This window comes from Manacus vitellinus, unplaced genomic scaffold (assembly GCF_001715985.3).
Source record: "Manacus vitellinus isolate BGI_N305 unplaced genomic scaffold, ASM171598v3 scaffold_23_pilon, whole genome shotgun sequence".
NCBI lineage: Eukaryota > Metazoa > Chordata > Aves > Passeriformes > Pipridae > Manacus > Manacus vitellinus.
The window spans coordinates 7,490,058-7,513,483 of NW_021939718.1; the positions used below are offsets into that span (position 1 = coordinate 7,490,058).

Here is a 23,426-nt window from a genome sequence, read left to right on the forward strand (position 1 = left end):
AAGCAGTGGCACAAGATGACTCCCAGCATTAACCTTTCTGCTGCTTCTCCCTGCAAGACCCTTGCAGAGTTGCTACCTGCACTCCAGCCTTGCTCAATCCAGCAAAGTCACACAGCAATGTATTCATGTTGATTTGCAGATATCCCTCACCTGGCTCTGAACAGCTACACACAGGGGAGACCCCACAGACCCCAGCACTTGCTGGGAAGTGGCTCAGGGACCATCCTTGATGTGGGACAACCCCTAGTACCTCATGAAGGTATGTTATGATGTCAGCAGGAAGCCAGCACAGAGGGAAGAGAGGAGATGGGTTTCCCCTTTAACCTGGCATGTTTAGGAGGGAAGGAAGGAGGGAGGTGTAGGGGATGAACATTAAACCCTGACCATTTACCACACCTGGCCAGAGTGGAATGGGTTGTGAAACTGAACCTAGAATTCTGGAGAATTCGGGAATGGGATGCTGAATCCTGTCACCCATGGGGATGTCTCAACACTTGCGGGACATATAGGGATGTTGCCATGGCTGTGGGACTCAGAGGAGTGTCACAGTAAGTGAGGACCCACAGGTGATGTCACAACGGGTATGGGACCCACAACGGATGTCGCGATAGACGTGAGATCCTTGGGGACCTCACAACACATGAGGGACTCTGGGGTCGTTGCAATGGGTGTGAAACACAGGCACAATTCCTTAGAATCACTGCCTCCTCCTCAACCCCAAACCAGTGTCTCCAGGGGGGTGAACCCAAATCTGTCTGGTTTTTTTTCCAAAAACTAATGAGAAAAGTCCCAGCTGAGAATTCTGGAGAAGTCTGAGTCCTGCTCCTGGCCAGAAAAAGGCTTTAAAAAGCTTAAAACCACCCATCTTGAACTTGGACAAATGACATTTCTTAAAATAAAAGCAAATAAAATAGGTTTTTCTTTTAAAAAAGATCAAAACAAACCAACCAACCAACCAACCAAACAAAAAACCCCCACATCCCCCCACCCTAAAAAAAAAAAGAAAAAAACAAAAGGAGAGTTATTAAGATAATACTTTTAAAACTCTAGGTAAATACAGAAGGACTTTTCCTTAAAGTGAAGAGAATAAAAGGGAGGTTTTCCTTAAAAAGCACCCATAAAATACAGATATTTTTAAAGAGTTTTTTTCCTTCCCAAAAAATAGAATTCCAGTGCATAAGGGCTTTTCTCCTCTCTCCCCCTATCCTGGAAAAAAAAGCCAAAATACATAAGAAAGATTTATTTTTTAGTCTCAAAATAATAAACAAATAATTTTAAAAGGACTTTTTCATTTAGGAAAATTAAATCAGGGGATGGGAGTTCCCCTGAAAAAAGCAGAAAATGAGAAGAAATGAGAAAATAATGGAGAACTTCTTGAAAGTCCTAACATGCAGGGATTGAGGGTTTTTTCTTCTCTCCGCAGTAAATGCCATAAAATAACCCCAAAACTAAGGGAAGTCATGGAGGGTTTGTTTTTTGGTGGTTTGTTTTTTTTGGCAGGGGGAGGCTGTTGCTCAGCAGAGAAGAAACCCAGAATCCCCCATCCTGAAATTCCTGAAATTTACTATTTTGGGAGTAAAAAACCCTGTGAAGTGATGAGGGATCCAGAGGTGTCTCCAGAACCCCAAAATTATTCATAAAGAGGCTTGTCTGTGCTTAAGAAAAAAAAAAGAAAGAAAGAATCTGGAGGAGCCAAAAATCCACAACTCGTGAACTCAAATACCCCTTTCTAAAAAATCCTGGGAGAGCTCAGAGAGCTTGGGTGGGCGGGAAGTTGGCAAATTCCCTATTTCCGTGCTTTTTTGATAAAAGAAGGATCTGGATGAGGTAAACCCCAGCATTTTTAGGTGTTGGAGCTCATTTTCAGGCCCCGGTTCTTCTATTCATCGGAATCCAGGTGAGGGAACTTTTATTCTGATGAGGATTTCAGTCATTCCCTGGAATCCTCTCTCTTTAAATTCCTTATATTTCATGGATTAAGAAAGCTTTCTCTCTTTAAATTACTTAAAAATGCATGAAAAGGGACAAAAACATCCTGATTTTATGCATTAAAAAAAGGGCAAACAATCATGTATTTGTGCACAAAAATGGCAAAAATCCTCAATTTGTGCACACAAAGGGCAAACACTTAAGATTCAATTAAATAAAAATTTATTAAAAATCAAAATGAATAGAAAATACATAAAAATCAAATTAAATTAAAAAGTCAAATAAATAGTCAATTAAATTAGAACTAAAAATTTAAAATTAAATGAAATAAAATTAAATTGAAAACTTCAATTAAAGTTCAATGATATTAAATTAAAAATAAAAAAATTAAATTAGGAAACCACCAAAATTAAATTACATGAATACTGGAAAATAAATTAAAGATAATAAAATTAAAATGCCAACTTTCCAAATACTTCACTTAGTTAAAGAAGTGTTTAGAATAACACATTCCCCCTGCCTCCCACAAAACATTCCTGGGAAAAGAGCCTGGATGGTGTTTCAAAGTGGGATTTTTTTGCCTCCAGACCCTCATTATTGCTTTGTTTTGCCTCCAGACCCTCATCACTTTCTGGGACTTTTTGGGGGGATTGTGGTTTAGGGATTTTTTGTTGGTTTATCTTTTTTAAATTTTCCCCGATTTTCACATTTTTTTTAGGGTCGAGGATGTTACCCTCTGGTGTTTTCCTCCTCCTGATTTTGGGTAAATTCTGAAAAATAGTTATAATTTTCATCCCTGTTGGGGAATGATGGATTGACTCATTTCTTCCCACTCCCTTCCCCCCTTTTCTTCTCCAGGATCCGTTGTGGACACCAACACCTCATCTGAAAAAGGTGAATTTGGCAGGTTTTGCCTTAAAACCCACTATTTCCACCTAAAACAAGCTTTCTCTAACCCCCATTATACCATTTTCCCATTATTTCTCCCCAAATCTATATGTTCCTTATGTAATCTCCATGGGGTAATTCCCTAACACCCCAGTTTCACCTTGATCACATCTTAGCAGACAAACCCATTTTTAGGTATCCAAGAACACAGAAACCCCAAATTTGGCATGTTTCACTTCAGTATCCATATAGTTAGATGTTTTTTGAGGGGAGAGTTCCCAAATCTTGATTTTGCCACAGGGTCCCTGCTCTATCCCTACGGACCAGACCAGGGCGACCAGACGAATCCCAAACATGATGATGGGACATCTGAGAGGATCGCCCTCTTCACTCCCTTTACCTTCTATGGCAAAACCCATGAAGCTCTCTTTGTAGGTCACTGAAAATTCAAGATTTTGGGGAATTTCCTCCATTTTTCCCAATTTTCTCTCTGTTTCTGCTTCATTTTTCACTTGTCTGTGTCCCTACCCCCAAACTCCCTTCTCCAAATTTAACCCAGTTTGAGTTCATAGAGGAGTTTGTTTTGGGGCATTGAAAAGTCTTCAGGTGGGTCTTGAGAGGGTTGGGGAGTACTGGAGGGTTTGGAGGGGTTTGGAGGGTCCTGTGGATTGTGGGTGTTGGGCGGGTAGTCCTTGGTGGTCCTGTGGGTGATGGGTGGTGAGAGGTCTTGTGGGTAGTAGGTCTTGGGGTGTTGGTGAGTGTTGTAGAGTCCTATGAGTAGCAGGTTTTGGGAGGGTCCCCGAGGGGTGGGTCTTGATGGGGTTGGGGGGTGTTGGGTGCTTTTGTGGTTGGTGGGTTTTGGGGGGTTCTAGGGGCATTTGGGGGTCCTGTGAGAGAGCATTTCTATGGGTGGGGGGGCTTGGGGGGGAGGCCTGTGAGTGGTGGGCCTTAGGGGGTTGGTAGGTATTGGGAAGTCCTGTGTGTGGTGAGTCTTGGGGCCCTTGTATAGTCCATGTCCACACCCCAAGTCAAGATGATGCACCCCCAACCCCTGTCCCCATCCCTTCCTGGTGTCACCTGCAGGTGAACAACAATGGGGTGATCTCCTTTGATGAACCTGTCAGAGAATACACCCCCGATCCCTTCCCACTGGTGGATGGGCGCTCCTTCGTGGCCCCTTACTGGGCAGATGTCGACAACGTGCTGGGTGGGGATATCTTCTACCGTCAGACCACCAATGAGGTGCTGCTGGGGGACATCAGCCGAGACATCAACCAGTACTTCCCCGAAACCCTCTTCACTGCCACCTGGGCCTTTGTGGCCACCTGGGACCACGTGGCCTACTACGGCTCCACCTCCACAAAGGTGAGTCTGTGGCTGGGGCATGGAAGTCACTCATTGGCTCTTGTGACTCACTTGGTGGCCTTGGTGACCAACCTATCTTTGGTATCCATGACCCACCCTTTACTTCCACAGCCAATCCTTACCTCCATGACCAGTCCTTGACCTCTGTGACCTTTTCCATAGGGCAACACCTTCCAGGCTGTCCTGACTACTGACTCCAAGACATTCTTCATCATCCTAAACTACTGGGACATCCAGTGGACCACAGGAGCGGCGAGTGACGGGGATGCTGAAACGGGGCTTGGAGGGATTGCAGCACATGTAGGTGGGGAGGGGGGGAGGAGGAGGAAAACGTCCCACTCCATCTTCTGGGCATGATGATGAAGGTTAGGGATTGGCCTATCCCATCTTCTGAGGATGATGATGACAATGATGATGATGATGATGATGATGGTGATGATGATGAAGACTAGGGATTGGCCCAAAATATTTTTAAGGGGAAGTCCAGGATGTCCTGTCCCATCTTCTGGAGATGATGATGAAGGTCAGAGGTTGGCCCATCCTATCTTCTGGGGAGGAGGATGATGAAGGTCAGAGGTTGGTCCAGTCCATTGTCCAGAGATAGTTATGATGAATGTCAGAGATTGGCCCACAGTGATTTGGGGGGAGATTGAAGTTGTCCCACCCATCTTCTGAAGAGGCTCATCATGATGGTGAAGGTCATGGATTTGGTCCATAACATTTTTGAGGGCCACCAACAGTCAGTGCTCACCTCCTAACATAATTTTGGGGTCCCAACACCCCCTTGGGTGGGGTCAGTCCCCACAAATTCCCCCCAAATTTTCCAGGCGGGATTCAACAGCGGTGATGACACCAACTTCTACAACATTCCCGGATCCCAGACAGATGCCATCATCAACATCACTTCCACCTCCAATGTCAATGTCCCAGGGCGCTGGGTCTTCCGAGTGGACAACTTCCAGTTGACGGGTGTGGACCCTCCCAAGGTGAACGAGGACAGTGACTGCTGGTTGTAAGTTGGAATTCTGGGGAGGAAAATTGGGAATTTCAAGGAAAAGTGGGAACTTGGGGGGATAATTTGGGAGTTAGAGAGAAAAAGAGGGGATTTTGGGGGATAATTTGTGCTTTTGGGAGGAAAATTGGGGATTTTGGGAAAAGATGGTGAATTTGTTCAGGGAAATTGGGAATTTGGGGTGAAAAGTGAGTATTTGGACATGTAATATTGAGAATTTTGGGGGGGAAAGTGGGGATTTTATGGAATAATTTTAGAATTTGGGGCAAAATTGTGAATTCTGGGGGGAATACTGGGGAATTTTTTTAAAATTGGGAATTTGGGAGAAAATTGGGGAATTTGGGGGGAAACTGGGAACTTTTTGAGGAAATGGGGATTTTTTTTGGGGGGGGAAGTGATTTTTCTTCTTGGGCTCTTGATGTCTCCTGTAGGTGAATCTAGGGGGCTGGGACAGAGGGACATCCCCATTACCACCACTGTCTTCAATGAAGTCAATTGGAAGGTCAAGGTCATGTCCTCCTCTACCAGAGCAATAAAATCACATCCAAGACATTGATTGTAGTGTCCATGTCATTATCACAGCCATGGTACCCATGGTGACATCATCACAGCCATGTCACAATCACTGTTCCCACAGTTCCAGGGGATCTGAGGGGCTTTGGGTGAAATGTGCTGGAGTTCATTCCTTTGTGCCTTTTTGGGTGTTAATTAATGAGTTTTTGCACTGTATGAAGTCAAGTTCACACAGTACCTGTGCATAACACAGAATATGGCACCTCCCCCAAAAATGTTGCACCCACAACACGCTCCAACATGAAACCACGCACGCCCAACACTCCCCGTGCCACACAACACAAACAACACAAAAACTAGGACAATACGCCAAAACTGTTGCTCCTACAACACACTCTGACATAACACAAGGCATGCAAGACAAAACTTTACCCCTTCACTCCCATTCACAGAATCACAGAATAATTAAGATTGCAAGAGAACTCCAAGATCATCAAGCCCAACCTTCGACCAAACACCACCTGGTCAACTAGACCAGAGCACTGAGTGCCACATCCCATCATTTCTTGAACACTTCCAAACTTGGTCACTCCACCACCTCCCTGGGCAGCCACTTCCAGTGCCTGACCACCCTTTCTGCAAAGAAATTCTTCCTAATACCCAACCTGATTCTCCCCTAGCATAGTTTGAGACCATTTCCTCTTGTCCTATTGCTGGTTACCTGGGAGAAGACTCTGACCCCCACTTGGCTACAACCTCCTGTCAGGTAGTTCAGAGCATGAGGAGGTCTCCCCTGAATGTCCTCCAAGCCAAACATCCCCAGCTCCCTCAGCTGCTCCTCACCAGACTTGTGCTCCAGACCCTTCCCCAGGTCCATTGGCCTTCTCTGGACATGCTCCAACTGCTCAATGTCTTTCTTGCCATGAGGGGCCCAAAACTGACCCAAGGATTTGAGGTGTGGTCTCATTTTTGCCCAGGACAGGGGTACAGTCACTGCACTGTTTCTTGCTGGCCTTACTATTCCTGATCCAAGCCAGGATGCCATGGGCCTTCTTGGCCACCTGGGCACTGCTGGCTCATATTCAGCCCCTGTTGACCCCCAGGTCCATTTCCACTTGGCAATTTCCCAGCCACTCTGCCCCCAGCTTGTAGCATTGCAGGGGGGTCTTGTGACCCAAGGATGGGATCCAGCACTTCCCCTTGTACCGCATACCATTGATCTTGGCCACTCAATCGTTTTGATTCCACAAAATGATTTTTTTCCCTTCCCCCCCTCCCTTTTTTACACCAATCATCCCCTGCCATTTCTGCAAAAAATACCTAACCTTCCCTATTTTTGCCCTCCCCTGATTTCTACTTGTTGTTTTGGGAAAATTTGAACCTCATCTTCCAAAAAAACCACAACTTTATATTTGGTAATGCCAATTGTTTGCATTAGTTTCAATAAAAAACCCTGTTTTTCTCCCCTGTTCACCTTTTCCGGCCAAAAATTATGTCAAGGCATTGGGTGGGGTGGTCCCTCAAGGGTGCCTGGATTAGTCATTTTTTTCCCTGTTCTTCTGCCAAAATTAAAAAATAATTGAGGGAGGAGCCAGAGCTGCTGCCCTGGGATTGTGTTTTCATCACAGATTTGGGGATAAAACAGAGCTCTTTGGGGATACGAAGCTAATTTGGGAATATAACGGGGCCAGAGGCAGGTAAGGGCAAAACTACATCTAAAAATTGATAATTTCTTTCTGGCAGGAAACCTCCAAATCGGGAAAATCCACCTGGAAATTCCTGAAATTCCTCCCCTCACCCTCCTCAGCTCTGGTTCTGGTCCTTAGAACAGTGGGATTGGAAGATGTGTGAGGGGATTTGGGGGAAAAAAGAGCAGGAAAGATGGAGGAAAGGGAAAAAGGGGGGGGGAAAGGGAGGAAAGGAAAAAGAGCAGAAAGGGGAAATAAGAGAAAGAAGGGAGGAAAAGGGGTAAAAGAGCAAGTAACAGAAAAAAGAGAGGAAAAGAAAAAGGGGGAGGAAAGGGAAAACAGTGAAGAAAAAGAGGGGGAAATAGGGAAAGTGGAGGAAAAGGGAAAAAGTGGGGGGAAAGGAAACAAGTGGAGGAAAGGGAAAAAAGCAGAGGAAATGAGTGAAAAGAGGAAAAAGGGAGAGGAAAGGGAAAAAAGATAAACAAATGGAAAAGCAAAAAAGGGGAGGGAAGGAGAAAAATGGGATTAGAGTGCAAAAGGAGATTGAGGAAAAAGGGGGGAGGGGAAAATGGAGCAAAAGAAACAAGAGAATGAAGATAATAAGGGGAAAAGGAAAACAGGAAAAAATTAGAAATGGCCAAAATGAAAAGGGAGGAAAGGGGAAAAAGAAGCAAAGGGATCTTGAATGGTGGGGGAGGGCATATAGAAATGTCCCCCAGAAAACTTGTTTTGGGGTCAGGTGCACTAAAGTGTAGATGTCTAAATATGTGTAGTAAAAGTAGTGGCTTTGGGGGACTATGTGAGTGACAAAATCAGATTTTTAGGGGCACATTCAACAGAACACCCCTTTTTGGGATGAGTGCAAGGGTGAAAACCACAGTTTTTGGGGATTTGTGAGTTTTAGGTCAAAAAGTGAGTGAGTTTGGTGCAAATTCTAGTGAGATTTAAAAAAATCTGAGAATTTGACTGTTTTCTTGCCTTTTGCACCCAGAGCATCATGGATGGCAGCCTGGGAAAAGCAGATGTGCCACACTGGTTCTGGATTGTCATGTTCTGGGGTAAGTTCCAGCTGGGTGGAAAAATGCCCCAGAAGCTGCAAGATTCCCCTCAGATAATGAATTTGCCTCAAAATCAGGGTTTTCCAGTCCCAAAGAAGGGTTTCCTAGGTCCAAATCGCCATCTTTTGCCCAAGAAATTAATTGGGGTTTTGTCAAATTTGTAATTGTTCAAATTGTTTGTTTCTGTTAATGATGATCTAGCAGATTAGTCTAATCAGTTAAATATTTGTTCAGATCAATGGAGTTTATTCTCTCATCTGGAAAATGCAGTGTATTGAAAGTCCATCCAATTAATGATCTAACAAATCAATACTTCATCAAATTAATAGTCAATTACATTAAAAATAATCAATCAAATTAACAGTTTGTCAAATAAATAATCATCAAACTGTACATTCAATCTATTTTATCAATATTCCACCAAATTAGTAATACATCAAATCAGTAGTCCATCAAACTAACAGTCCATAAAATCAATGATCTAACAGTCTATCAAATCAATCAAGTCTATCAAATCCATAATTCATCAAGTCATCAGACAAATGTTGATTCAAATTTTTATTTCTCCAAAATAATATCCCATCAAATCAAATCAAATTAAATCAACAGTCTATAAAATCAATAATCCTGCAAATCAAAGACTCAGTAAGCCAATGACCCATCAAATTAATAGCCCATCAGTCAGTAGTCTGTCCAATAAAAAGTCCATCAATTTAATAATCCACTAGTCCATAAATCCATTGGCTCAATAATCTGAATAAATAATCCATGAAATCAATGACCCACCAAATCAATGGCCTATCAAATCAAAGCTCCATCAAATTCAAAGTCAATCAAATCAATAACCCATCAAACTAATAATCCATTAATCAATAATCCACCAAATTGATCAAGTTATGAAATCAATAGTTCATCAAATTCATAGACCGTCAATCAATGATCCATAAAATCAATAGTCCATCAAAAATCCATCAAACCAATCAAAACTCCTCAATAAAAGGTTCATCAAATCAACAGTTCATCAAATCAATCAAGCCAATCAAATCAATAGTTCATCAAATCAATAATCCATTGAACCAAAATCCCATCAAATCAATAATCCATCAAATCCATGATCCATCAAAATAATAATCCATCAAATCAATAATCTATCAAATTAACCACCCCTAGTCTTCCTCCCCTTCATCCAGTTCCTTCTCTTCCTCCCCTCCCCACAGCTCTCCTCCATGCCTTCCATGTCACCTCTGTCATGTCACCACCTCACCTGGGAGAGGAGTTCCTGGTGGCCTTCCAGCAGAATGGGGACCAACGCACCCTCCGCAGCGACTTCCGCCTCCTCCTTCTCACTGGCCCCTCCCCATCCACCACCGCCACCATTTCCATGAAAAGACCTGGATTACGGATGACGGTACAGGCAGCTGCTAACCAACCAATCCTGGTGAAGATCCCACCCCAAGCTGAGATGGTGGGAAGCCAACTTTTTGAAAACGCCGTGGTGGTGAAGACCACTGCTGCTGTCACCACAGTGATGATAAACGACAAACCCTCTGCAGCTGACTCTGCTGTCATTATCCCAGTCCACAGATGGGGGACAGAATACCACGTGGTCACCCCAAGCCCTGGCCCCGCCCACTATTCCCAATTCGTAGTGGCCACTTGGGATCAACCCACCACAGTCAATGTTCACCTCAATGCCGACGTCACCTTCCGTGGTAAGTTGCACCCACGTGGTTCCACCATCACCATCCTGCTGGAGCCGTTTCAAGCGGCACAGATCCAGAGCGCGGCAGATCTTTCTGGAACACGGGTTGTGGCTCAGAGACCCATTGCCATCTTCAGCGGCCACACATGTGTGGGCAGGTTGAGCCGTTGTGATCACATGGTGGAACAGCTCCGCCCCATCACCCAGTGGGGGACAACCTTCATCGTGCCACCAGTGCCCTTCCGGGGACAATCCAATGTAGCCTACATCTCTGCTGCACAACCAACGTTGGTCAAGGGTCACGGTGAGGTCACCGAGACCACACGAGAATTACAACCCAACCACGCAGTGCTCTATGGTGCCCAGTCAGGAAAGGGCTTGTTCCTCACTTCCGATGCCGGGATCCAGGTTTTTCTTTTGGGGAATGGCAGAAATAGTGGTGGGGTCACCTTTATGCCATTTTTTGTCACCGTTCCCGATGTCACCAGTTACTGCAACTCCTATGGCATTGTCACGCTGGAAGGATATGACAACCATGTACTGCTGGTAGCCAAGACAGCGGAAACTTCCAGAATACTGCTGAATCAGAGGCCACTAGGGAGCACAGCATGGGAACCAGTCCCTGGGACAGAATATTCGTGGATTGGGATAAATTTGGGAAGCGGATTTGGAATCCATCGGGTGGAGCATGAGACAGCGGCATTTGGGGCATGGAGCATTGGGACAGGGGAAGGGAAACGCTATGGAGCAGAGGGAGCCTGTGACAGTGGTGAGTGGAGGGGGACTTTGATATCAATAAATAATCTATAATTATATGGATATAAATAACAGCTATAGTAATTATGGTTAATTAAATCTAATTATAAAAATATATAATCATGCAATTATATAAATGACAGCATTCATTACATACAAATTAATATATTACTCTATAAGAATAATGGCAAAAGAACTACTTGTAATATATTTAAATAAATAAGGATCAACAGAGACATAAATATATAAATAATACATAAAAATTACTGTCTCTAAATGTAGATAAATAATATATAGAGAATATATAAATATTAGAGATAAATATAATAAATATTAAATTTAATAAATTTAATATACAATATATTAAGTATATATAATAAAAATACATTCCAGTGATACATGTATATTTTTAAATTAACTAGAATTATATAAAAGTATGATATTTATAATAATGCTATACTATAATAGAAATATATAAGCAAATGTGAGTAGATAATTAATATATAAATGAATGTATAAAGAATATATAGATATACAGATAATTTAGAAAAAATATACATAAATATAAATAAATGCAATCAATAAATACTGCATAACATATAAGTAAAGGACCATTCACTTAAGCGTTGGACTTGATGATCCTTAGGGTCCCTTGGAACTCCAAATATTCTGTGAAATCTCTGAAATGGATCATTAAGCATATCAGTAATAGAATTAATTAATACCAATTAATCACTCGTCATTAATAAATCCCCAGACCCCTGCCGAAAGGTGCAGTGCCGCCCCAAGGAGACCTGTCACCTGGACAAGGGCGCGCCCATCTGCCGTCACGATTATCTGGGCACCTGCACTGGCTCCCCATCCCTGCAGTACCACACCTTTGACGGGGCCCCTGTGTCCATCCATGGAGGCTGCAGGTACACCTTGACCAGATACTGCGGGGCCGACCCCACCCTGGAGCCCTTCTCCGTGGAAGAGGGGTGGAGCCAGGATCGCTCTGAGGCACCATTGGCCAACGTCTATGTCTACGCCTACAATGTCTCCATCCGTGCTGGGGGGGGCAGGACCATCCAGGTGAGTTTCCCCAGGTGTTGGATCCATCATTACTGATAAAACCATTTATTCTCAGTGGATAAAACTTTCCAGGTGAGTTTGACCTTAAAAAATTAGGAAAAACACACAAAAAAATGGAAGAGTATAAATCACTGCAGTGTTGATGTGGGCCTTAAAAAATAAGTACAACTATCAAACACATGGAATTTTGATTTTTGGTTTTCCATCCCAAACAACCCAAAAGACCAAGAAGAAGGTCTTTTATCCCCAACTTGAGGTGCCTCCAACCCACTCCAGGTTAAATCCACTTCTGGTTAAATTCCGGAAAAAAAAGGCAATTTTAAAATTTGAAACCACCAAGCCCACAGAATTTTGGGAATTTTTCCATTCCCAATCAAGTCACAAACAAGGAAGAGGTGTTTCATCCCTGACTCCAGATTTCTCCAACCAACCTATCTTCATGTTGGGGTTAAATCCCAGAAAAAAAGGCAATTTTTAAGGATATGAGCCAATATTAAGGTCAGATTTCTCCATGAGATTCATGAAACACAAAGAAATCTGTCAAAAATGAAGTCTAGGTGACACAACTCTCAATTTTTCTGGGTGGGATGTCATTACTTCCAAACACGACCTCCACACAAACAAGATCTTAAGCTCAGAAAGTGTAGAAAAGCTTTTCTTGGTTTGGATTTTGTGGAACTGGGGCAAAAATTCTGATTTTAATGAAAATTGATTATTCTGAAAGTCACTTTTCCTTCTGTTTTGTGAACCATCCACTGAGTTTTAACACTTCTCCTCCTCCTCCTCCCCCTCTTTCCACTCTACCAGGTCAACAACAAATCCACAGACCTTCCAGTCACCCTGGAAGCTGGAAAAATCCGGATTTTTCAAAATGAGGGTCGGACCATCCTCCAGACAGATTTTGGGCTGCAGGTGACCTATGATGAGGACCAGGTCATCATGGTGGCAGTGCCCAGCAGCTATTTTGGGGCCACCTGTGGCCTGTGTGGTAACTTCAATGAGGATACAGAGGATGAGGCAATGGTTCCTAATGGTATTCCTGGTGAAGGTGATGAAGGTTGGGCAGAAAGTTGGAGAGATCCTTCATGCCAGAAAGACTGTGGAGACCAGGAGACTCCATGGGACACAGAGGGGTGTGGTGAGTTCATGTGGGGCTTCCAAGGATCTTGGGAAAGGGAGAAGAGGATGTATGTGGGAATTCAGTTTCAGGGATCTGCCTAGAGCAATGGTGGTGTTTATAGGTGTCAACGTAATCAACATCTTCAGCACATGGAAGGGTTGTGATGGTCTTTTCATCCTAAAATACCCCAAAACCCACCTGATCTGGGACAGGTGCCCAAAATAGATGGAATTATGGTGCGATTTTCCTGAGAGTGTCCCTCTGGGATGTCCCATGAACACCAGTTCCTTTTAAGTGTCCATGTGACCAACACCTCCATTATGGGGAAGGTTTGCATTGGTCTTTTCACACTAAAACACCCCAAAGTCCCACTGATCTGACTCTGGATGTCAATAACACATGGAATTACACTGGGGATTTCCTGAGGTCCACTCGTCTTGGGTGTCTCACAGACTTTAAATCCCTTACAGGCATCAATGCAACCAGCACCTCCAGCACTTCCAACACCTCCAGCACCTCCAGCAGCTCCAGCACTTCCAGCACCTCCAGCACCACCTCTTCTTGTTTCCACAACAATCGCTTCTACAAGCTCCACGAGGAATTTTGGGAAGACAGTAGCTGCCATAAGCGGTGTCGGTGTGAGGGCACAGGGATAGTGAAATGTAATCCAGGAAAGTGTAAATCACAGGAGAAATGTGTCACAGTTAACGGCGTTTCCAAGTGTGAACCCAACAAGCACTACACCTGCATCGGGACAGGTGACCCACACTACACAACTTTTGATGGGAAGAGGTTTGACTTCCAAGGCTCCTGCATCTACCAGTTTGCTGCCCTCTGCACCCCCAAACCCATGCTGGTCCCCTTCAATGTCACTGTGGAGAACAACCACCGCGGCAGCCGCGCCGTAAGCTTCACCAAGACCGTCACCCTGGAGGTCTATGGGAGCGTCATCAGCATGAGCCAGGAGCACCCTCGCAAGGTCAAGGTGGGTGGACACTAAAAAATTATTTTCACCCCTGAATTCCCTCTCTTTTTTTCCCCCAAATTCCCCTTTTCCCCCTTCTAATTACCTTTTTCCCTCCAAAAAGCCCTTTCTTTTCTGCAAATTCCTCATTTCCCCCCCCAAAGTAGCCTTTTTTACTGCAAATTCCTCATTTTCCCCCCCAAAGTACCCTTTTTTACTGCAAATTCCTCATTTCCCCCCCAAACTTTCTATTTTTTCCTCCAAATTATTTTTTTTTTATCCTGTAAGTCCCCATTTCCCCCTCCTAAAATTCCTCCATTGTATCCCCCCAAATTCAAATTTAATTTCTGCCCAGCACCTCTAGGTTGAAGCCCTGAGAAGGGAGTTTGGGGTTAAACCTCACATTTTTGATATGTTTAGAAGTTTGTCTAAAAAAATAAATAGGAAAAATACTGCAATCAAATAATAAAATAAACATTAAAAATAACAATTAAATAAAAAAATAGAAGTAAAAAATAAAAAGAAGAGAAAATAAAATAGAAAATAAAGTGTACAATTAAATGAGACAAAAATAAAAATAGATAAACAGATATAAACAGAAAATAAAAAAGTAAATTGAACCAAAATTGAAAATGAATTATAAGAACAACTCAAAAAGATAAAAATACAATTAAAATAAATAAAAAGAAAAATAAATTATTTAAGATAAAATTAAGATATAAAAATAAATGACAATAAAAATAAATAAAAATATAAAAATTAAACAAAATAAAAACTTAATAATAAAAATAATCAACAAAAGAAAAATATGATTAAAAAATTAAAATAAATAAACCTTCAAATAAAATTACAAATCAAAATAAAATAAAAAATATAGAAATAAAAATAAAATTAAAATAAGAAATACAATAATAAAATAAAATCAGAAACCTATGATTTCAATACAGTTCCTTCTTGTCTTCAACCCTTGTCTCCCTCCCCCTTCCTCCAGGTGGACGGCACCTTCGTGTCCCTGCCCTTCACCCACCCCCACTTTTCCGTGTTTCACCGTGGTGTCCATGGCTTTGTCGTCACTGACTTCGGCCTCACCGTCACATTTGACTGGTACAGCTATGCTCGTGCCATCCTCCCCAGAGCCTACTCTGGTGCAGTCTGTGGCCTCTGTGGCAATGCCAACGGTGACCCCGAGGATGACTTTGTCACCCCAGGTGGCCACCACGCCCCCGATGAGACCCGGCTGGGTGAGAGCTGGAAGGTGGGGGATGTCCCTGGGTGCTCAGCTGGTTGTGGCGACCAGTGCCCAGTGTGTGACACGTCACGAGTGCAGCCATACCGTGGGGACAGGTACTGTGGGGTGATTGCCCAAGCAGGGGGGCCCTTCCAGAAGTGTCATGGTGTCATTGACCCGAAGCCATTCCTGCAAGACTGTGCCTTCGACGCCTGTCACTACAGGGGACACCGCGACACTGTGTGTCAGGGTGTTGCCGCCTATGTCACCGCGTGCCAGAGTCATGGAGTGGATGTGGAGACATGGAGGACAGTAGAGTTCTGTGGTGAGTGTGGGTGGGGTGGGGGCAAACAGGATCCTTCCTTCCTTCCTTCTTTCTTTCCTTCTTTCCTTCCTTCCCTCCATCCTTCCTTCCTTCCCTCCTTCCTTCCTCCCTACTTTCCTCCCTTTCTCCTTTCTCCTTTCTTTCCTTTCTTCTTGGAGGGACTTCTCTTCCCTCTTGATATTGTCCTCATTGCTTATGTACTTCTTTTTATCCCCAGATCTTTCCTGCCCTCCCCACTCCCACTATGAGCTTTGTGGGAGCCCCTGCCAGCCCACCTGCCTCACCCCCTCCATCCCTGCTGCCTGTCCCGACTCACCTTGCTCTGAAGGCTGTTTCTGTGACCATGGTTACATCCTCAGTGGCTCTGACTGTGTCCCCCGCTCCGAGTGTGGCTGTGAGTACCATGGTCGCTACTACCAGAAGGACATAGAGTTTTACCCCTCGTGCCGGGAACGCTGCCGCTGTGGAGCCAATGGTGCAGTGACCTGCCAGGAAGCATATTGTGGTGCTCATGAAGAGTGTCGGGTGGAAGATGGGGTGTTGGGGTGCCACCCCACTGGTTACGGCCGGTTGGTTGTATCGGGGGACCCCCACTATGTCACCTTTGATGGACGAAGCTTCAATATCCCAGGATCCTGCACCTACATCCTGGCACAGCTGTGCAAGCCGGCACCACGGTTGGTCAACTTCACAGTGTTGGTGGAGCATGAAGCGGGCAGTCATGGTGACCTAGTGACGATGAAGAGGGTGGTGGTGTCCATCCATGGGTACACCGTCACCATGGAGCGGGGACGGAGGTGGGAGGTGAAGGTAAGTTTGTAGAGCCCCATGGTGACACAGTGACAATGAAGAGGGTGACAGTGCCCATCCATGGGTACATTGTCCCTGTGGAGGGGGATCCAGCAACACCTATGTTGATGCAGTGGTGATAAGGAGGGTGGAGATGTTCAGCCTTGAGTACACCATCACTGTGCAGCAGGGCCTGAAGACCCTCACAGAGATATATTTATGAAGAGGGTGGTGGTGTCAACCCATGGGTGCATCATCAATATTGTGGAGCGGGATCTGGAGACCCCCACAATGACTTGGTGGCAATAAAGAAGGTGGCAATAAAGAGCAGTTGTCCATGTGGACAGAGCACTGTTGCTGTGGAGCAGGGTCTGGAGACCCCCACAGTGACGTAGCGACAATGTGGTGATGGTGTTCATCCTTGGATACACCGTCACTGTGGAGTGGGAACCAGTGACTCCCATGGTGACATGGGAATGGTAAGGAGCGTGGGGGTCTCCCTCCATAGCTACAGCATCACCAAGGAGTGGGGTATGGTGACCTTATACTGCATTTCACAAATGTGTCACCCTGTCCCCAACCCAGGTGGACTCAGAGCGCTACACCCTCCCACTAGTGATGGAGGACAACAAACTCCGCATTGGCCAAGAAGGGAATAACATTGTCCTCCACACCACTGCGGGAGTCCGTGTCCTCTACAACGTTGCTACCTTCCTGCTCATTACTGTCCCCGACATCTATCGTGGCCGGCTCTGTGGGTTAGGTGGTGACTATGACGGGGACCCCAGTGATGACTTCAGGCTGCCCACAGGGGCACTAGCGGGAAACACTCAGGAATTCATCACCTCCTGGAAGATTCCAGAGAAGGATGGAGCATGCAGTGATGGCTGTGAGGACGGCATGTGTGGCGAGTGTGATGTCACCGATACAGCATCCTACAGCAGAAATGGATCCTGTGGGATCATCCGCGATGCAGAGGGACCATTCCAGGCATGTCACCCACGCGTCAGCCCCATGGAGTATTTCACTCACTGTGTCCACGATCTCTGTGCTGCTGGAGGGGACCGTGGTGCCTTGTGTCATGCGCTGCAGGCATATGTCGCTGCCTGTCAGGCTGCTGGTGCTGTGGTTAAACCATGGAGGACGAAGGAGTTCTGCCGTAAGTCAGGCGGGATTTCGCCAATTCAGACCTATTTTCCTCAAAAGCCACATTTTCTCCTGTAAAAAACCCTGAAATTTTGGAAAAAAACCTCAAATTTTGGAAAAATTTCCTACAGTTTTGGAAAAAAAAATTCTTGAAAAAATTTCTCCAGTTTTGGAAAATTTCCCTTGTTCATTTTGGAAAATATTCCCTCAAATTTTGGGAAAATTCCCCTCAATTAAAAAAAAGCCAAACGCTCCAATTTTGCAAAAATTCTTTCAAACTTTGAAAAAACCCCCTCCCATTCTGAAAAAAATCTAAAAATTTGAAGAAATCAAATTTCAAAATGAGTCCTCCATTTTTGAAAGAACTAATTTAAATTTTAGAAATATTACCTTCCATTTTGGAAAAAAAAATCCTCCCATTATGCAAAAATTCCTTTAATTTTGAAAAAATTACCCGCCATTCTGATAAAAACTTTCCAGTCATAAAAAAAAGGCTCAAATTCCAAAAAAAAATCCCATTTTGAAAAATAATTTGAAACATATCTTGAAAAGTCATAGAATCATAGAATCAACTGGGTTGGAAAAGACCTCCGAGATCATCAAGTCCAACCCTTGATCCAACACTGCTGTGGTTTCTAGACCATGGCACTCAGTGCCACATCCACCCTCATCCTAAAAATCTCTAGGGATAGTGAATCCACCACTTCCCTGGGCAGCCCATTCCAATGTCTGATTACTCTCGCTGTAAAAATTTTTTCCTAATATTTAACCTAAACCTCCCCTGGCACAGCTTAAGACCATGACCTCTTGGTTGCCTGGGAGAAGAGACCAACCCCCACCTGGCTACAACCTCCTTTCAGGGAGTTGTAGAGAGTGATGAGGTCTCCCCTGAGCCTCCTCTTCTCCAGGCTAAACAACACCAGCTCCCTCAGCCACTCAAATTTTGAAAAAATCCCTCTAATCTTAAATTTTTTTCTTCCAATTTTGAAAAAATGAACTTCAATTTTAAAAAAAATATTGCAGAAAGCTTTTTATTTTTGGTAAAAAACATTTGGATTTGTAAAAAAAAGCTCCAATTTGAAAAAACAAAACCAAACTGAAATTTTGAAGAAAACCCTCCAATTTTGGTAAATACATCCAATTTTACTGAAAACCCTTCAATATGGGGTAAAAATGCCACATTGGAATGATACCCTCAAGTTTAAAAAAAAAATCCAATTTTGGGAAGAAAAGGTTTTGATGGAAATGCTCGAATTTTGGGGAAAGACCCCTCCAATTCTGGAAAAAAAACCAAGTCAAATTAAAAAAAAAAAAAACAAAAACCACGAAACTGATATTTTTCTGAACACCCACAAATTTTGACAAATAAAACACTCACAATTTTGGAATCATGCCAACAGTGTTGCTTTTCCATCTTTTCCCCAGCCCTGTCCTGCCCCCCCAACAGCCACTACGAGCTCTGCACCCGCACCTGCGATGTCACCTGCGCTGCCCTTGTGGGCCCTGCCCCCTGCACCTGGGGGTGCTTTGAGGGGTGTCAGTGCAACGAGGGGTTTGTCTTCGATGGGGAAACCTGTGTGTCACCTGAGCACTGCGGCTGCTTCCACATGGGACGTTATCTCAAGGTCAGTGAATGGGGCAGGTGACCATTGAGGCTGGGGATTGGTGGGGTTTGTTTGCTGGGAGCCAGACTGGGGGTTGGGCTGACCCATCTGGGAATTGGGCTGACCCATCTGAGAGGTTCCAGAGGATTTTGGGGAAAAAAGAACAACTGATGGTGAAAAAAAGGAGAAGTTATAGGGGATTAGCCAGGAAAAGAAAAAAAGAAAATTAATGGGGAAAATGGACAGTTAGTGGGGAAAAAAAGACAACAGGAAAAAATTATAACTAACAGGGAAAACACTACCATTAACTAGTTGAGTTTCCCAAAATCCACCAAATCCACCTGAATTTCTCATTCTCTGACATTTACCCCCCCTTGGACTTTGGGAATTACTCTCCAAAATGTGGGAGATGGATCATAACCTTCGAGATTTCCTGTTTCAGGCAGGAGAGACTGTCACCTTCAACAACTGCTCCAAGGAATGCCATTGTCACCCATTGCGGGGACTGGTGTGCCGGGATATGCAATGTCACCTGGATCAGGTGTGTGCCACCCGTGACGGGTCACAAGTGTGCACCAAGAGTGAAGGTCACTGCCAGATCACACCTGGAGCCACCCTGACCACCTTTGATGGTGTCCCTGGGCTTCTGTTGGCCAGTGGCACCTACAAGGTGTCGGCCCTCTGCGATGAAGAGGCACCTGACTGGTTCAAGGTAGTGGTGGAAGTCAGCGACTGTCATGACATGAATGTCCCAGCGGCCACGGCTGCCATCGTCTTTGTCCGCGAGGGCGTTGTCAGCGTCAATGGCAACATGGAGGTGTGGGTGAGTGGGCAAGGCAAGAGGCAAGCATGTCGGGGTGGTTTGGGTCATTCTAGAGAGATCTGGGCAAAAATCTTATTAGATTTTGCCTCTTACTGAACTACTTCACCCAAAATAATGTGGTTATGCTCAATAATTAACCATTTTTGCAAAGAAAAAGGGTGATTATGGATAGATAATACAGAGTGATTTTGCCCAATTTAGAGCCCTTTTACCCAAGAAAAACTAGGGGTTTACCATGTTTTTTGGGATTGTCTGGAATTTTCCAGGTCAATGGCCTCTTCACCCGCCTCCCCGCCACTATCTCCGACTCCGTCTCTGTGACCTCATCCCCTGGGAATGTCACAGTCACCCATCGTTCAGGGATGTCTGTCACAGTCACTCGTGATGGAGAGGCAACCATCACCGTGGCTTCGAACCTGGCCGCCCGTCTGTGTGCCCCCTGTGGCAATTTCAATGGAAATCCTAGAGATGACCTGAAGCTTCCAGATGGACGTGATGCCCAAAGTGTTGGCGAGGTGGTGGACATGTGGAAATCCCGGGATTTTGCTGGATGGTGAGTAAGTCTTAATTTTTTTACCCCCAAATCCATGTTTTTTTCATCCAGAAATTTGGGGATAATGTTGACGAGGGAGGGGATGGGCAGATTCTGGAAGAAATTTTCCAGTTTCTCTGGTTTCATCCGCAGCGACTGAGGAGGGATCCTGCAGGAACGAGCCTGGTAAGCAAACTTTTTGCCCAAAAATGAGCCATTTTTCATAATAATGGGCCTTTTTTTCCCCGATAATGAGATATTTTTCCTGACAATGAGCCATGTTGCACAATAATTACCATTTCTGCCCCCAAATGAGCCATTTTTGCCCAATAATGAACCATTTTTCCCCAAATCAAGCCATTTTGCATATTATTGACCCACTTCTGCATAGTAATTACTTATTATTTATATATTAATATTCCATTTTGCATAATAATTCCTGGTTTTGCCAAAAATTTTTTTCTGCCCAAAATGATGCAGTTTTCTCTCTGTTCCAGCCACATCTCCCACCAGATCCGTCAGGAAGTTGACGCTCCCATCTATCCTGCCCCATAGGCAGGTCCAGCTCTAATTGCCCCAGATTTAGGAAAATTTTGGATTTTGCCTTAAATCCATGAAATTTTCCTGGATTTTCCCCAAAAGGATCATCTCCATGTGGATCCAGATGCCACAGTGTCCCATCTGACCTCTGGAACCTTCAAAAAATATGAAATTCAGGTCAAAAAGACCCGAATCCCCCTGCTTTTTCCCCTATAAAAATTATACTTCCATTGGACAACAATCAATAAATGCTTTTAAAGGGTTTTTTTGAGGGTGGATTTGAGGTTTATTTGTTAATTTTGAAAACTGGGAGGTAACGATTCCAAAGTGTGTGGGAGTACAACTCCCAAGCATGAGGTACTCTGCTGACCCCTAAGTGTGGGGCAATGTTATTCTCAGTGGGGGGGGGGAGGGTTGTGACCCCAAGTGTGGGGCATTGTGATCCTCACGTGATTCAAATTGCAACCACAAAGTCTGGGGCATTCTGACCCCAAGGTGTGATGGAACAGTTCTAGGCGTGGAGAAAAACATATAGCAATTGACAGGATTTTATTTTATGGACCTTACAGTTATTATATGGACTTTACTGTTATTATGTGGTTTCATTGTATTCACACTACACAGTGCACAGCCTGGACATGCCCAGGCTTGCCATGAGTTTGCCTGCTCCCCGCTTCCCCTGCGCCTCCCCCTTTTGCCTGTTTCCCTATCCTAGTTTGTCCCCCCGCTTGTCTGTCCCATGCTCCACCCTATGTTCTGGCCCTTTCCCCTCCCAAGCTGATAAAAGACCACATGCATGCTTGAATAAAGGATTCTACTTGCACCCTTCCTCGTGTCCTGGACCCATGTGGTGCCATGGTCCCATCCCCCCTTTGGACTGCGGCACCAAGGTATAGAGCACTGTGACTCACAAAGTGCGGGGTGTTTTTAGGCCAAAGTGTGGGGCATTGCAAATCCAAAATGTGGGGCATTGTGACCCCTAAGTGTGTGATACTGAGACCCCAAAATGTGGGTCATTGTGACACCAAGTGTGGGATATTTGACCCTCAAAACATGCACACATGACCCCCAGGTGCAGGGCGCCTTGACATCAAAGTGTGGGACAATGTGACCCGAAGTGTGGAGCACCGTTAACCCAAGCACAGGGCATCGTGACCCCAAGTGTGAGGCACTATGACCCTGAAGCTTGGGATATTTTGACCCCAAAATGTAGGGCACTGTGACCCCCAAGTGAGGGACATTGTGACCCTAAAATGTGGGGCAATGTGATCCTTAAGTGTGGGGCAATGAGTGTCCAAAGAGAGAGGCAATGTGACCCCCAAATGTGGGGTATTTTGACTCCAAAGTAGGGGGGCACCATGACTCCAAAATGTGGGACAATGTGACTCCTACGTAAGGGACAATGTAGCCCATAAGTGTGGGGCATTATGACCCTAAGTGTGGACCACTGCAATCCCCATATGGGACATTGCAACCCAAAGAGTGGGGGGGTCTTACGCCAAAGTACTGGGCACTGACCTCCAAGTGTGGGACATCGTGACACTCCAAGTTTTGGTCCTTTTGATCCACAACTGTGGGGCACTTTGACCTCCAAGTGTAGGGCAATGCAACCCACAACTGTGGGGCACCATGCCTTCCACACATGGGGCAATGTGACCTCCAAATGGGGGGCACTGCAACCCCCAAGTGTGGTGTGTTGTGACCCCCAACTGTGGGATGTTTTGACCCCAGAATGTGGGGTGTTTTGACCCCAAAGTTTGGGGCAATATGACACTTAAGTGTGAGGCACCACACCCCACACCAACCCCTGCCCCCCCATCTGCCCTCTCAGTGTTGAATTGGCCCTCTTCTTTTTTCCCCCATTTTTCCCCATTCCTGGTCTATTCCCACATGGATTCTTGGCCACTCAGACTGTGGGGTGGGACCCCCAATTCCCTCTCATTTACCTCCATGGGAGCAGGATATCGGATGCCTCCCACCCCGATCTGGAAGTTCTCAGATTTCCTCATTCTCACCTCAAAAATAATGACAAATACTAAAACCTTGGCAGTGTGATCCAAACTTCCCAGAAATCCAGGAGGACCTGGCGACATTCCCAGGTACTTGTGCAACAATTTGGGTCTTGCCAAGAAAACTTGGAATTCTCCTGAAAAAAAAGTGCCGCAAGAAGCTGATTTTTAACCATTTTTTGCCTTCCTTTTTTTTACCTCAAAATCTTGAATTTTGTGGGTGGTGGATCCGGTTTTTGGGGCAAAAGTGGAAAAGCTGGTATGGGAGTTGTTTCCAAGGATGGGTTCACAGGGTTGGGGAGGGGCTTGGCAGAGGGGGGAGGGTTGGGAGTGTGTCTCAGTCTGAAGGGACTGGAATGTT

The 23,426-nt window shown here is 44.8% G+C and overlaps 2 protein-coding genes across 2 annotated transcripts; both read left to right on the forward strand.

Annotated features, from left to right (window-relative positions):
* The first annotated feature begins 1,769 nt into the window (after positions 1 to 1,769).
* On the forward strand, positions 1,770 to 5,742 carry LOC108639725 (sushi, nidogen and EGF-like domain-containing protein 1). Its single transcript, XM_018072935.1, has 8 exons — positions 1,770 to 1,897; positions 2,648 to 2,692; positions 2,788 to 2,823; positions 3,118 to 3,248; positions 3,901 to 4,182; positions 4,345 to 4,482; positions 5,010 to 5,194; positions 5,626 to 5,742. Exons 2-8 carry the CDS (start codon positions 2,656 to 2,658, stop codon positions 5,627 to 5,629), a joined length of 813 nt encoding a protein of 270 aa, XP_017928424.1. The 5' UTR covers positions 1,770 to 1,897; positions 2,648 to 2,655; the 3' UTR covers positions 5,630 to 5,742.
* Positions 5,743 to 7,291: 1,549 nt separating this feature from the next.
* LOC103757559 (IgGFc-binding protein) lies at positions 7,292 to 21,639 on the forward strand. The gene is made up of 14 exons (XM_025895119.2): positions 7,292 to 7,404; positions 8,387 to 8,453; positions 9,671 to 10,924; positions 11,669 to 11,985; positions 12,793 to 13,123; positions 13,576 to 14,090; positions 15,061 to 15,622; positions 15,840 to 16,432; positions 16,997 to 17,570; positions 18,983 to 19,182; positions 19,604 to 19,984; positions 20,251 to 20,537; positions 20,670 to 20,702; positions 21,014 to 21,639. Exons 2-13 carry the CDS (start codon positions 8,393 to 8,395, stop codon positions 20,674 to 20,676), a joined length of 5,082 nt encoding a protein of 1,693 aa, XP_025750904.1. The 5' UTR covers positions 7,292 to 7,404; positions 8,387 to 8,392; the 3' UTR covers positions 20,677 to 20,702; positions 21,014 to 21,639.
* The last annotated feature ends 1,787 nt before the right edge of the window (positions 21,640 to 23,426 follow it).